The sequence below is a fragment of the Malus sylvestris genome, chromosome 12 (genome assembly GCF_916048215.2).
Source record: "Malus sylvestris chromosome 12, drMalSylv7.2, whole genome shotgun sequence".
Taxonomy (NCBI): Eukaryota; Viridiplantae; Streptophyta; class Magnoliopsida; order Rosales; family Rosaceae; genus Malus; species Malus sylvestris.
In genome coordinates this window covers 24,336,264-24,349,137 of record NC_062271.1, presented here as the reverse complement: position 1 = coordinate 24,349,137, position 12,874 = coordinate 24,336,264, and the positions used below count along the sequence as shown (strand labels likewise).

General features: G+C 39.7%; 2 protein-coding genes, 1 long non-coding RNA gene and 1 pseudogene across 4 annotated transcripts in view; 2 read left to right on the top strand and 2 right to left on the bottom strand.

The window, feature by feature from the left end:
• The window catches only part of LOC126592402 (acyl-coenzyme A oxidase 4, peroxisomal-like), a 166,094-nt pseudogene that overhangs the window by 53,355 nt on the left and 99,865 nt on the right, over positions 1-12,874 (bottom strand).
• LOC126592389 (probable LRR receptor-like serine/threonine-protein kinase At3g47570) overlaps positions 1-12,874 on the top strand; it is a 52,854-nt gene that overhangs the window by 22,525 nt on the left and 17,455 nt on the right. The window lies entirely within an intron of this gene.
• LOC126592396 (protein ZW2-like) lies at positions 489-1,805 on the top strand. The gene has a single exon (XM_050258084.1). The coding sequence runs from the start codon at positions 752-754 to the stop codon at positions 1,679-1,681; it is 930 nt and encodes a 309-aa protein (XP_050114041.1). The 5' UTR covers positions 489-751; the 3' UTR covers positions 1,682-1,805.
• LOC126592419 (uncharacterized) lies at positions 11,882-12,316 on the bottom strand. Its single transcript, XR_007612634.1, has 3 exons — positions 12,206-12,316; positions 12,002-12,080; positions 11,882-11,915 (listed from the first exon to the last, which is right to left on the bottom strand). It is a non-coding gene; the product is annotated as an uncharacterized LOC126592419 (long non-coding RNA).

Sequence of the window (12,874 nt, the reverse complement as noted above, 5' to 3'; positions counted from 1 at the left end):
TGGGTTTACTAAAATGCAAGGAATAAAAAGGTAACATAATCCCTTGTTAACTCATCCGAAAAGTAAGTACGCATATCCTAAAGTACAATTCAAAAATGAGTTCCGTCTCCATCGAAATGGTCCAATTCCGCCGAACCAACAAGTGACAACCAAAGCATCCATCCTTCACACTTCTTTTGTACTTAGCCATTTAACAACTTCCCCCCCTTGCACCAATGCAAACATTGCCTATTTAGAAAGACATCCCTCCCCCGAGGGTTTAACCTCCCCACCACCACCCCCAAACCCCAAAAAGGATGACTTGGCTTCACACAATCCCTCCACTTGGCAGCCTCGAGACGTGTTGCCCCGTCATCCGGGCAGCCCCAAACCCCTCATCTTTTCTGCCCTTTCTTTGTCAAATCGAAACCAACACCCATTACCCACCCCCACCCCCCCCCCCCCCGCCCCCCGCGCGCCCCCCAACCACCTCCCTCTTCCCCCATTTGACAAAAACACGTGCAAACACTCAAAAGAATCACAAACCAAAACATCTTTCCCCTCTCCTACCACTTTGAACTCCTTCACACTCCTCTGGCTTCACTACGAGACAAAACCCACCGAGATCTTTCAGTTATATACATCCCCCCCCCCCCTCTCTCTCTCTCTCTCTCTCTTTAATGGCGTCCACCTGCACACGCGTCTCCGTCTGAGCCTCACCTCCTCTGTTTTCCTCTCTCTCTCTCTCTCTCTCTCTGAAAAAACAAAATGCATGAACCTTGCTCTCGAAGTATCCTCACCCATTAGCATTACTTGCCCACAAAGCAAATCAAAAACCAAAATCCCAAAAGAAATCCCCCACCTTTCGAATCCCACCTCCTATTTAATCCCACCCATCTCTCTGTTTTTCGTCGCTGTTAAAAGCCCAGAAAGCTTTGCTGTTTTTGTTTTGGTTATGACAAACGGCTCTCACAGCGGCAATGCGTCGAACACATTCGAGGCATTCTACGAGGGCTGGCTGGTCCGGCAAGAACACTTCCTCGATGAGCTCTTATCGGCCCAGCAGACGATCGACGAGGCCCGAGATGAAGACCTCCGAGATTTGGTGTCTCGGGTTCTCTTCCATTACCAGCAGTATTACGACGAGAAATCGCGACTTGGACAGCGGGATGTTTTACTGGTTTTCTCGCCGACGTGGTATACTTCCTACGAAAGGAGCCTGCTTTGGATCGCCGGGTACAAACCGGGTATCGTATTCCGGCTCGTGACCGAGTCGGTGCCCGATTTGAGCGACCAGCAGCGGGTCAGGATTGCCCGGCTGAGGGAGGCGACCCGGGTCGAGGAGCGCGCGCTCAACGACAAGCTCGCCAAGATTCACGAGAGCGTGGCGGCGCCGCAGTTCATGGATGTGGTGCGGCGGTACGGGAGGGCCGGGCACGGGGAGATAGTGGAGGACGACGCGGTGATCAAGTCGCTTAAGTCGGCATTGGAGACCGTGGTGGAGAATGCCAACTTGCTGAGGACGACGATGGCGACAAAGCTGGTGGATTTGCTGAGCTCGGGGCAGGCAGTGAGGTTTTTGACGGCGGTGATGCAGTTTCAGTTAAAGATTCGGAGTTTGGGGTTGGAGAGGGACGCCGAGAAGCAGCGGGAAACGAGCGGAGGCGGTGGTGGTTGGAGTCCAATTGGTAGTAGGTGGTAGAATTTTGAGTTTTATATTTTGGAGGAAAATGTATGGTGGGTTAGGCTAATAATTTTGATTATGGATGGTAATGGTAATTTTGAGATGTGCATTATGTTATATTTAATATGATTGCATTTTGCAATGGAGCTTGGATGAAGAATATGTTTTTGAATATAATTGATATAATGGAAAGTTTTGACTTGGGACATAATAAATTTAAATTTGGAACGCAGTGAATAGGAAATGATGATGCAATTTGTTTTAGTTACATAGAAAAATAATACTTTACAAATTTCGATTAGACACCAAAAACATTACTAAAAGGTATGATCTTTGGAATGTATGGTCAATGAAACGAGACTCACAAGAAATATTACTAAGAAATGTATGATCTTTGGAATGTATGGTTAATAGAACGAGACTCGACCAGACTTCTACTCGTACTTTTCTCCAGCTTGGAGTCCTATTAGATCAAATTCCAATCACTTAAGGAAAGGTTATCGGATGATCAAGAGAACAAAACTTGATCAGACACTTCTAGTCAAACATTTCTCTCACTTAGAGGCCAATTAGACCAAACTCCAAGCACTTAAGAGCAACTTTTTATCTCATAGACATCAGTTGTTGATTAAAAATGTCTTCGAAACTCATGGGCGTGTAACGGCTCCCTTGGCCTTGAGGGGGGAGAAGACGACATTTTGGAAGGTTACAGTCAAAGATGTAACTGCTTATGACATTTAGCTACCCGTTAAAATCTTATCCTACAAAACCCAACAACTTTTGGCGGGAATTTTGCTTTTGCTTCTGTTGTGGTAGGATAATCTGGTCGATACAGACGCCCCTGGCAAGCTTTCCTTTGACCCAACTACCGAGTTATAGCAATCTCTGGACATAAGGTTTCAAAAAGTTCATTTCCTTTGTCACTCATTTGGACGTAAACTTGTCCGCCCACGGAGTTATGCCGGCGGCGCACAAGCCCAGGTATGGCTCTTTTTTGGCGAATAATTCGAGGGTCTGCTAGGATCATTTATGTCTTTCAGAACTATACCGATACTGTAGCATCCCACATCGTTCAGGGGAGTAGATCCTCTAAGCCTTATATGTATATTCTCATCTCTACCTAGCACGAGGTTTTTTGGGAGTTTATTGGCTTTGGGTTCTATCGGAATTTCGAAGTTAAGCGAGTTCGCGTGAGAGCAATCCCATAATGGGTGACCCACTGGGAAGTTCTCGTGTGAGTTCCTAGAAACAAAATCGTGAGGGCGTGGTCGGGGTCCAAAGCGAACAATATCGTGTTACAGTGGAGTCGAGCCCGGGATGTGGTGGGGGCCCGGACCGGAATGTGACAGATACAATGTCTATAAACAACAATTTATAACGCATCCTTATTTTTGGTTGTCAATGGATGAATTCACTTCATCCCTTTTGACATCAGACAACCTCGTTATTAATGAAGGAAACTTGCGGAGGGAGTAGAGATTCAGAGAGGTTACACTACAGACGGCTTCGCTGGGTCGATGCAGCTGGCCTGAAGCTGGCAATGCCAGTGACTTCCCTACCGGTGACCAAGGCGTTGATGTCATAAGTGCCTTCGAATGTGTAGATGGGTTCCAAATCACCGAAAGCCTGCAAGATGACCACAAAATGAATGCATTCAAAAGGTGACAGAAATAACTAAAAGGTGTACATATATAACAAACACCCTTCGCAAAAGAAACAGCCTCTCAATGGCACGTTTAAGATCCAACGCAATCAGATTCCTACACTAAAGGAGTCGATAGCAAACGTTACCTAATCCTTTACCGACAAAGGTAGGACAGAGGAATAGGTATACAAGTAATATGTTTTCCAATCCTTCCAAAGATTCTAAATATAAAATTTTAAATCCACAGATAAGCAGGAAATTGTTGGAAAATTAGTTATTAGTTTATTTTTGTTTATGGTTTTCTTGTGGGACAAGGATATTAGAATTTTTTATATCCTTTAAGGGTTAGGATTTAGGGTTTATTAGAGTTTTCTATATCCTTAAAGGATTAGGATTTTGCTTTAGTTTTCACTATATATAGTAGTGCTTGTATTAGTTAGTTTCAATCAATAAGTTAGTCACAATGTAATCTCTTAGGGTTTTGTAGCAGTTTCGGCATTCTCAGTTTATTTAATAATATTCTTATTATTTTGTTAATCTTGTTCGTTGCGCATTCTGATATTCAACTTGGTATCAGAGTTTGATCATTTGGGATTTAATCTGTTCTTGATTAGTGTCAATTTGTTTGTATCAATTTTGTTTGTTAGTTTACTGGGTATTAGTTTCGTCCGTCGTCTTCCGCTCATCCGTAGTCAAAGCCGTTCGTGTCGCCACCACCGCACTGCAATCTGCCCAGATAACCCGCACCACCATCTCCACTGCTACATCCACATGTTCACGGTACCCGCACCGACTCCTACCAGTCGGATCTGTCACTCCCCTTCTGCAAGTTAACTTTGCACTAGAAGTTTTTTTTTGTTTGCTGCAATTGGTTTTGGAAGCCTTGTTTGCTGCAATTGGTTTTGCCAGAAGAAAGGCAGAGAGAAGGAAGGAAGAAAAAGAATAAGAGAAAAAAAAAGAGTAGAAAAGAAAAAAAGGAAAAAATACGTTGTTTTTTTTGTTTGAAGGCCCACACGGGCAAGAAAGAAATATGGTTTGTTTGGCTTGTATTAGGAAGCCTGTTGTTGACCACCGCGACGATCGTTTGAGTGCTTAGATTGGAGACCACTCAAGTGACGTTGTGAACGTGGTGAATTGAATTTTTGTTTGTTTGTTTGGAAGTTGGAATTTGCATTGGCATTGGAATCTTGCAACGACATTGGCATCAACATCGGCATCGGCATCAACATCGGCATCGGCATCGGCATCGGCATCATTATCGGCAACGGCATCAGCACTGGAATGTGGAGTCTTGCGTCCACATCTACTTTAGCAAACTCATGTCTGTGTTCCGCCATGAGTTTGAAGGGGGGTGTTGGAAAATTAGTTATTAGTTTATTTTTGTTTATGGTTTTCTTGTGGGACAAGGATATTAGAATTTTCTATATCCTTTAAGGGTTAGGATTTAGGGTTTATTAGAGTTTTCTATATCCTTTAAGGATTATGATTTTGCTTTAGTTTTCACTATATATAGTAGTGCTTGTATTAGTTAGTTTCAATCAATAAGTTAGTCATAATGTAGTCTCTTAGGGTTTTGTAGCCGTTTCAGCATTCTCAGTTTGTTTAATAATATTCTTATTATTTTGTTAATCTTGTTCGTTGCGCATTCTGATATTCAACTTGGTATCAGAGTTTGATCCTTTGGGATTTAATTTGTTCTTGATTAGTGTCAATTTGTTTGTATCAGTTTTGTTTGTTAGTTTACTGGGTATTAGTTTCGTCCGTCGTCTTCCACTCATCAGTAGTCAAAACCATTCTTGTCGCCACCACCACACTGCAATCTGCCCAGATAACCCGCACCACCATCTCCACTGCTACATCCACATGTTCACGGTACCCGCACCAACTCCTACCAGTCGGATCTGTCACTCCCCTTCTGCAGGTTAACTTTGCACTAGAAGTTTTTTTTTGTTTGCTGCAATTGGTTTTGGAAGCCTTGTTTGCTGCAATTGGTTTTGCCAGAAGAAAGGCAGAGAGAAGGAAGGAAGAAAAAGAATAAGAGAAAAAAAAAAGAGTAGAAAAGAAAAAAAGGAAAAAATACGTTGTTTTTTTTGTTTGAAGGCCCACACGGGCAAGAAAGAAATATGGTTTGTTTGGCTTGTATTAGGAAGCCTGTTGTTGACCACCGCGACGATCGTTTGAGTGCTTAGATTGGAGACCACTCAAGTGACGTTGTGAACGTGGTGAATTGAATTTTTGTTTGTTTGTTTGGAAGTTGGAATTTGCATTGGCATTGGAATCTTGCAACGACATTGGCATCAACATCGGCATCGGCATCAACATCGGCATCGGCATCGGCATCGGCATCATTATCGGCATCGGCATCAGCACTGGAATGTGGAGTCTTGCGTCCACATCTACTTTAACAAACTCATGTCTGTGTTCCGCCATGAGTTTGAAGGGGGGTGTTGGAAAATTAGTTATTAGTTTATTTTTGTTTATGGTTTTCTTGTGGGACAAGGATATTAGAATTTTCTATATCCTTTAAGGGTTAGGATTTAGGGTTTATTAGAGTTTTCTATATCCTTTAAGGATTATGATTTTGCTTTAGTTTTCACTATATATAGTAGTGCTTGTATTAGTTAGTTTCAATCAATAAGTTAGTCATAATGTAGTCTCTTAGGGTTTTGTAGCCGTTTCAGCATTCTCAGTTTGTTTAATAATATTCTTATTATTTTGTTAATCTTGTTCGTTGCGCATTCTGATATTCAACTTGGTATCAGAGTTTGATCCTTTGGGATTTAATTTGTTCTTGATTAGTGTCAATTTGTTTGTATCAGTTTTGTTTGTTAGTTTACTGGGTATTAGTTTCGTCCGTCGTCTTCCACTCATCAGTAGTCAAAACCATTCTTGTCGCCACCACCACACTGCAATCTGCCCAGATAACCCGCACCACCATCTCCACTGCTACATCCACATGTTCACGGTACCCGCACCAACTCCTACCAGTCGGATCTGTCACTCCCCTTCTGCAGGTTAACTTTGCACTAGAAGTTTTTTTTTGTTTGCTGCAATTGGTTTTGGAAGCCTTGTTTGCTGCAATTGGTTTTGCCAGAAGAAAGGCAGAGAGAAGGAAGGAAGAAAAAGAATAAGAGAAAAAAAAAGAGTAGAAAAGAAAAAAAGGAAAAAATACGTTGTTTTTTTTTTGTTTGAAGGCCCACACGGGCAAGAAAGAAGTATGGTTTGTTTGGCTTGTATTAGGAAGCCTGTTGTTGACCACCGCGACGATCGTTTGAGTGCTTAGATTGGAGACCACTCAAGTGACGTTGTGAACGTGGTGAATTGAATTTTTGTTTGTTTGTTTGGAAGTTGGAATTTGCATTGGCATTGGAATCTTGCAACGACATTGGCATCAACATCGGCATCGGCATCAACATCGGCATCGGCATCGGCATCGGCATCATTATCGGCATCGGCATCAGCACTGGAATGTGGAGTCTTGCGTCCACATCTACTTTAACAAACTCATGTCTGTGTTCCGCCATGAGTTTGAAGGGGGGTGTTGGAAAATTAGTTATTAGTTTATTTTTGTTTATGGTTTTCTTGTGGGACAAGGATATTAGAATTTTCTATATCCTTTAAGGGTTAGGATTTAGGGTTTATTAGAGTTTTCTATATCCTTTAAGGATTATGATTTTGCTTTAGTTTTCACTATATATAGTAGTGCTTGTATTAGTTAGTTTCAATCAATAAGTTAGTCATAATGTAGTCTCTTAGGGTTTTGTAGCCGTTTCAGCATTCTCAGTTTGTTTAATAATATTCTTATTATTTTGTTAATCTTGTTCGTTGCGCATTCTGATATTCAACTTGGTATCAGAGTTTGATCCTTTGGGATTTAATTTGTTCTTGATTAGTGTCAATTTGTTTGTATCAGTTTTGTTTGTTAGTTTACTGGGTATTAGTTTCGTCCGTCGTCTTCCACTCATCAGTAGTCAAAACCATTCTTGTCGCCACCACCACACTGCAATCTGCCCAGATAACCCGCACCACCATCTCCACTGCTACATCCACATGTTCACGGTACCCGCACCAACTCCTACCAGTCGGATCTGTCACTCCCCTTCTGCAGGTTAACTTTGCACTAGAAGTTTTTTTTTGTTTGCTGCAATTGGTTTTGGAAGCCTTGTTTGCTGCAATTGGTTTTGCCAGAAGAAAGGCAGAGAGAAGGAAGGAAGAAAAAGAATAAGAGAAAAAAAAAGAGTAGAAAAGAAAAAAAGGAAAAAATACGTTGTTTTTTTTTTGTTTGAAGGCCCACACGGGCAAGAAAGAAGTATGGTTTGTTTGGCTTGTATTAGGAAGCCTGTTGTTGACCACCGTGACGATCGTTTGAGTGCTTGGATTGGAGACCACTCAAGTGACGTTGTGAACGTGGTGAATTGAATTTCTGTTTGTTTGTTTGGAAGTTGGAATTTGCATTGGCATTAGAATCTTGCAACGACATTGGCATCAACATCGGCATCGGCATCAACATCGGCATCGGCATCGGCATCAGCATCGCCATCGGCATCGGCATCAGCACTGGAATTTGGAGTCTTGCGTCCACATCTACTTTGGCAAACTCATGTCTGTGTTCCGCCACGAGTTTGAAGGGGGGTGTTGGAAAATTAGTTATTAGTTTATTTTTGTTTATGGTTTTCTTGTGGGACAAGGATATTAGAATTTTCTATATCCTTTAAGGGTTAGGATTTAGGGTTTATTAGAGTTTTCTATATCCTTTAAGGATTATGATTTTGCTTTAGTTTTCACTATATATAGTAGTGCTTGTATTAGTTAGTTTCAATCAATAAGTTAGTCACAATGTAGTCTCTTAAGGTTTTGTAGCTGTTTCGGCATTCTCAGTTTGTTTAATAATATTCTTATTATTTTATTAATCTTGTTCGTTGCGCATTCTGATATTCAACTTGGTATCAAAGTTTGATCCTTTGGGATTTAATCTGTTCTTGATTTTTGTCAATTTGTTTGTATCAGTTTTGTTTGTTAGTTTACTGGGTATTAGTTTCGTCCGTCGTCTTCCGCTCATCCGTAGTCAAAGTCGTTCTTGTCGCCACCATTGCACTGCAATCTGCCCAGATAACCCGCACCACCATCTCCACTGCTACATCCACATGTTCACGGTACCCGCACCGACTCCTACCAGTCGGATCTGTCACTCCCCTTCTGCAGGTTAACTTTGCACTAGAAGTTTTTTTTTGTTTGCTGCAATTGGTTTTGGAAGCCTTGTTTGCTGCAATTGGTTTTGCCAGAAGAAAGGCAGAGAGAAGGAAGGAAGAAAAAGAATAAGAGAAAAAAAAAGAGTAGAAAAGAAAAAAAGGAAAAAATACATTGTTTTTTTTTGTTTGAAGGCCCACATGGGCAAGAAAGAAATATGGTTTGTTTGGCTTGTATTAGGAAGCCTGTTGTTGACCACCGCGACGATCGTTTGAGTGCTTAGATTGGAGACCACTCAAGTGACGTTGTGAACGTGGTGAATTGAATTTTTGTTTGTTTGTTTGGAAGTTGGAATTTGCATTGGCATTGGAATCTTGCAACGACATTGGCATCAACATCGGCATCGGCATCAGCATCGGCATCGGCATCGAAATCAGCACTGGAATTTGGAGTCTTGCGTCCACATCTACTTTGGCAAATTCATGTCTGTGTTCCGCCATGAGTTTGAAGAGGGGTGTTGGAAAATTAGTTATTAGTTTATTTTTGTTTATGGTTTTCTTGTGGGACAAGGATATTAGAATTTTCTATATCCTTTAAGGGTTAGGATTTAGGGTTTATTAGAGTTTTCTATATCCTTTAAGGATTATGATTTTGCTTTAGTTTTCACTATATATAGTAGTGCTTGTATTAGTTAGTTTCAATCAATAAGTTAGTCACAATGTAGTCTTTTAGGGTTTTGTAGCCGTTTCGGCATTCTTAGTTTGTTTAATAATATTCTTATTATTTTGTTAATCTTGTTCGTTGCGCATTTTGATATTCAACTGAAATTACATTTGCAACAAGAAAATCAGATAAGATTCCATTGCCACCGAGTAATTCCCTCCCTAGAGCAACCGTTTCCCTTGCCCTCAGAGTGATCCATGACTGAAAATTGCACCCACTTAGTATTTTGAATATTTTGAATGTATAAGCAATAGGATAGCTAATTGCATCAGGGTGTCATTTTTTTTGGGAGTTTTAACGAAAAACTAGCGGTATTATTGACTTTAACGAAAAAACACATTTTTATACTAAAAAGTCAAACTTGGTAGTATTCACTTTACCCTTTATTTTGTCCTTATCGTTAAAACTCAAAGTTTTCAAGCCATTTTCATTAGTTTTTCTTTTTTTCTTACCTTCCCCATGCTAGCATGACCTGGAGTCATTTTACCCGCCTCATACACCTTGCAGAGGCGCCTATAAGAACCATAGCTTGAACATTACCAAGCATACGGACAAGTTTCTCTTGGTTGATCTGGAAGGCTGCAAGAGGGCTCCAAATTGTTTCCTCTCCTTCCGATACTTTTCAAATCCGTATAATTTAGACTTAATACAGAGGAAACTTGAATTACGGTAAATGGAAGATGTGAGAGAGAGAGAGAGAGAGAGAGAGAGAGAGAGAGAGCAGCTTAGGCATGTTTTTATACCTGTGACACATATCATAGACCCCCATACATAAACCAATAGGTTGCCAGGCGACCATGACACGCGAAACAGCAAGAACCTGTATTCAGTTGTTTAAAGCAACATAAAATCAATAAATACTCATGAAGACAGCATTATACGTGTCGCTCTCACATGTGTGAGAAATGAGAGACCATAGCACATCTGTTTTATATTAGGGCAACGGAATGAAAAACTTTGCTCCATGCTCCGTAGAAAGAAGATTCAGAGTTATACTTTGGGATAACGGCATTGCAGTATCAAGCCTTATCTCTCAAAAGGGGAAAAAAGAGATATTACAAAAACCAAGATGAATCTTTAGTCAAGCTTAAACATGTCTTGTTTATTAAACATAAGCTCGAATAAGAAGTAGAATTTATGCCTAAATTACTCTAAAGGGAGAAGAAGATTAAACAAATTGCAATAACGCAGCTTTGCAGCTTACCTTGTTAGTATCCTGAAAAGAATTAACACCAGGTAGCCTTTCCTCATCTGGAACAAATACTCTATTTAAGAGAATATCTCCATTTTGAACAATGCGTAAACCAATTTTATTTTCTATTTTTGTAGCTGTCAGTCCAGGGGCATTCTTCTTTACTATAAATCTGAAATAGAAGGAGGAAAAAAAAACATTCAACATGAGAGTGCTGCTACGGAAAACCATCATGCTAAATTTTGGATGCATCTAGGCATCTAAGGCCATCCCCAACTGATCCGGCCAGAGGGTCATAAGACAGAAAATAGCCCGAAATGACATGAAAACCATCACCAACCGAGGGCTAAGCCAAAGGGTCAAAAAAAAAGGAGAAAAGGACCAACCGGCTAGCCCAACCCAGCCAGCCTTGGGCCAGTCCAGCAATTTGAATGCAACGGCTAGTTGCTGACATCAGGGTGACGTCAACTAGCCGTTATATATATTTTTTTTTTTACAAATTAATTCTAATTTTTTTCCTATAACTACATAAGCTATTAAACAACATTAAATAACATTAAACAATATTAAACTACCTTAAATAAATTTAAGTAACATTAAACAACCTTAAATAACTTTAAGTAACATTAAACAACATTAAAAAATATTAAACAACCTTAAATAACATTAAGTAACATTAAACAACATAAAACTTATACAACATGAAAAATAAAAAATAAAAAAAAACATTTAACATGGAACTTAAACAACATTAAAACAAACATTTAACAACATAAAACTTGAACGCCTATTCCATTAAAAAAAACATTAACAATCCATAATGTAAAATTATTGAGGTAATTTAATTTAAGTAACAATAGTAATTCAATTAAAATAATAAATTATGTTTGGTCCTATGGCCCTTTGGCCCCTTCGGTTGGAGATGGTTTTTTGTCACAGGGATATGTTTGGCCTATGACCCTCTAGCCCCTCGGTTGGAGATGGTAAGAAAAATGGTCTGACTGTTCGTTAAAATATTAATTTCTTGAAGGGCTATAGGGCCAAAGAGAGCCTTCTGACCCTACTTCAGTTGGAGATGGCCTAAACACCAAAGCAATTTGGAGGCAAGGAGAAACATAATCAGAAAGAAATAATCATAAATTCTGCATAGCTTTGAAGCTTAACAAACAAGTTTCGAACACATATTGAGAGGTTGTTCGCATGTTTATTTTTTTACATACCCATTAATCTGATTTGTTGTTGTATTCCTAGCAAAAATAATCAAGACATCAGCAAATGTACTGTTTCCTATCCATCGCTTTTGGCCTTCAAGTACCCAACCTCCTTCCACCTGATGATCCCAACAACACAAGAATACGTGATATAGCATGATCGGAGCCATGACACCCAAAAACCAAAAGAGCATGATAATACCATTTAACAGAAATAAAGAAGCAAATGAGAAGGTTGAAATCCTTGACCTTTGTTGCTGTCGCATCACTTCCATAGTCAGGCTCAGTCAAACCCTTTAACATGCAGATAAACAGATTTGAGTATCTTGACATTAGCATAAAAAGATATTAGATACAAATATCATAAAAGAGCATCTTACCCAGCAGGCGACAGTCTTAAATTCAGCCAAAGAAGGTAGATATTTCTGCTTTTGAGCCTCTGACCCACATAATGCTATTCTTGACAGTCCAGAAATATTAACACTGGTTATAAGTCTTGACTTGTCAACAACATCATTTTTTTCAGTGAAGGTTTGGTTATTTATAAAACAAAAGGTCAAAAATAAAATTATCCAAATTCTAACCAATAGTAAGCATTGCTGCTGAGGAATGAACCAAGAAGAAAGTAGAACAGCTTGCATCAACTCTAGCAATTTCAGCTGTAGCAAAAGCATTTGCCGTAATAGAAAGACCAGGACATCCAACAAATTATCGAACGCAAGATTTAAAAATAACTTATTAAGATATGTATTAAGCACCTTGACTGTCCCACCAGCAATGCGCAATGCACCAAGCTTTGGAATAATTTGAAATGGAAACTCTGCCTTCTCCCAATACTGAAAGAACAAGTTCGCAGATCAATCTCATTGTTTATGAATGTATATTAAATAATTAAATATTGACTGTTTTAGCCTTAATATGAAATGCAGAAATGGTTAGAGTAAAAGGGATGCCTCTGCCATAATTGGAGCAACGTCTTTCTCCATACACTCTCTTACTCGCAACCTAATAGCCTGCTCCTCTGGTGTCAATAGATCATCAATCTTGTAACAATCCGAAGCTGTAAATTTTTAAGGCCAAGAGATAAGAATATGGAAGTTAATTACTGAAGTTGCCCGTTTCTTCAAATTACAAATCAAAATCACAACAACTAAAGAGGTGCACGAGCAAGGTACTAAATATTCACAAAGAAACAAAGTAAAAACAAACCAGAATGCAAAAAGTGAGACAAGATGAATAAGCAAATCCGAAAA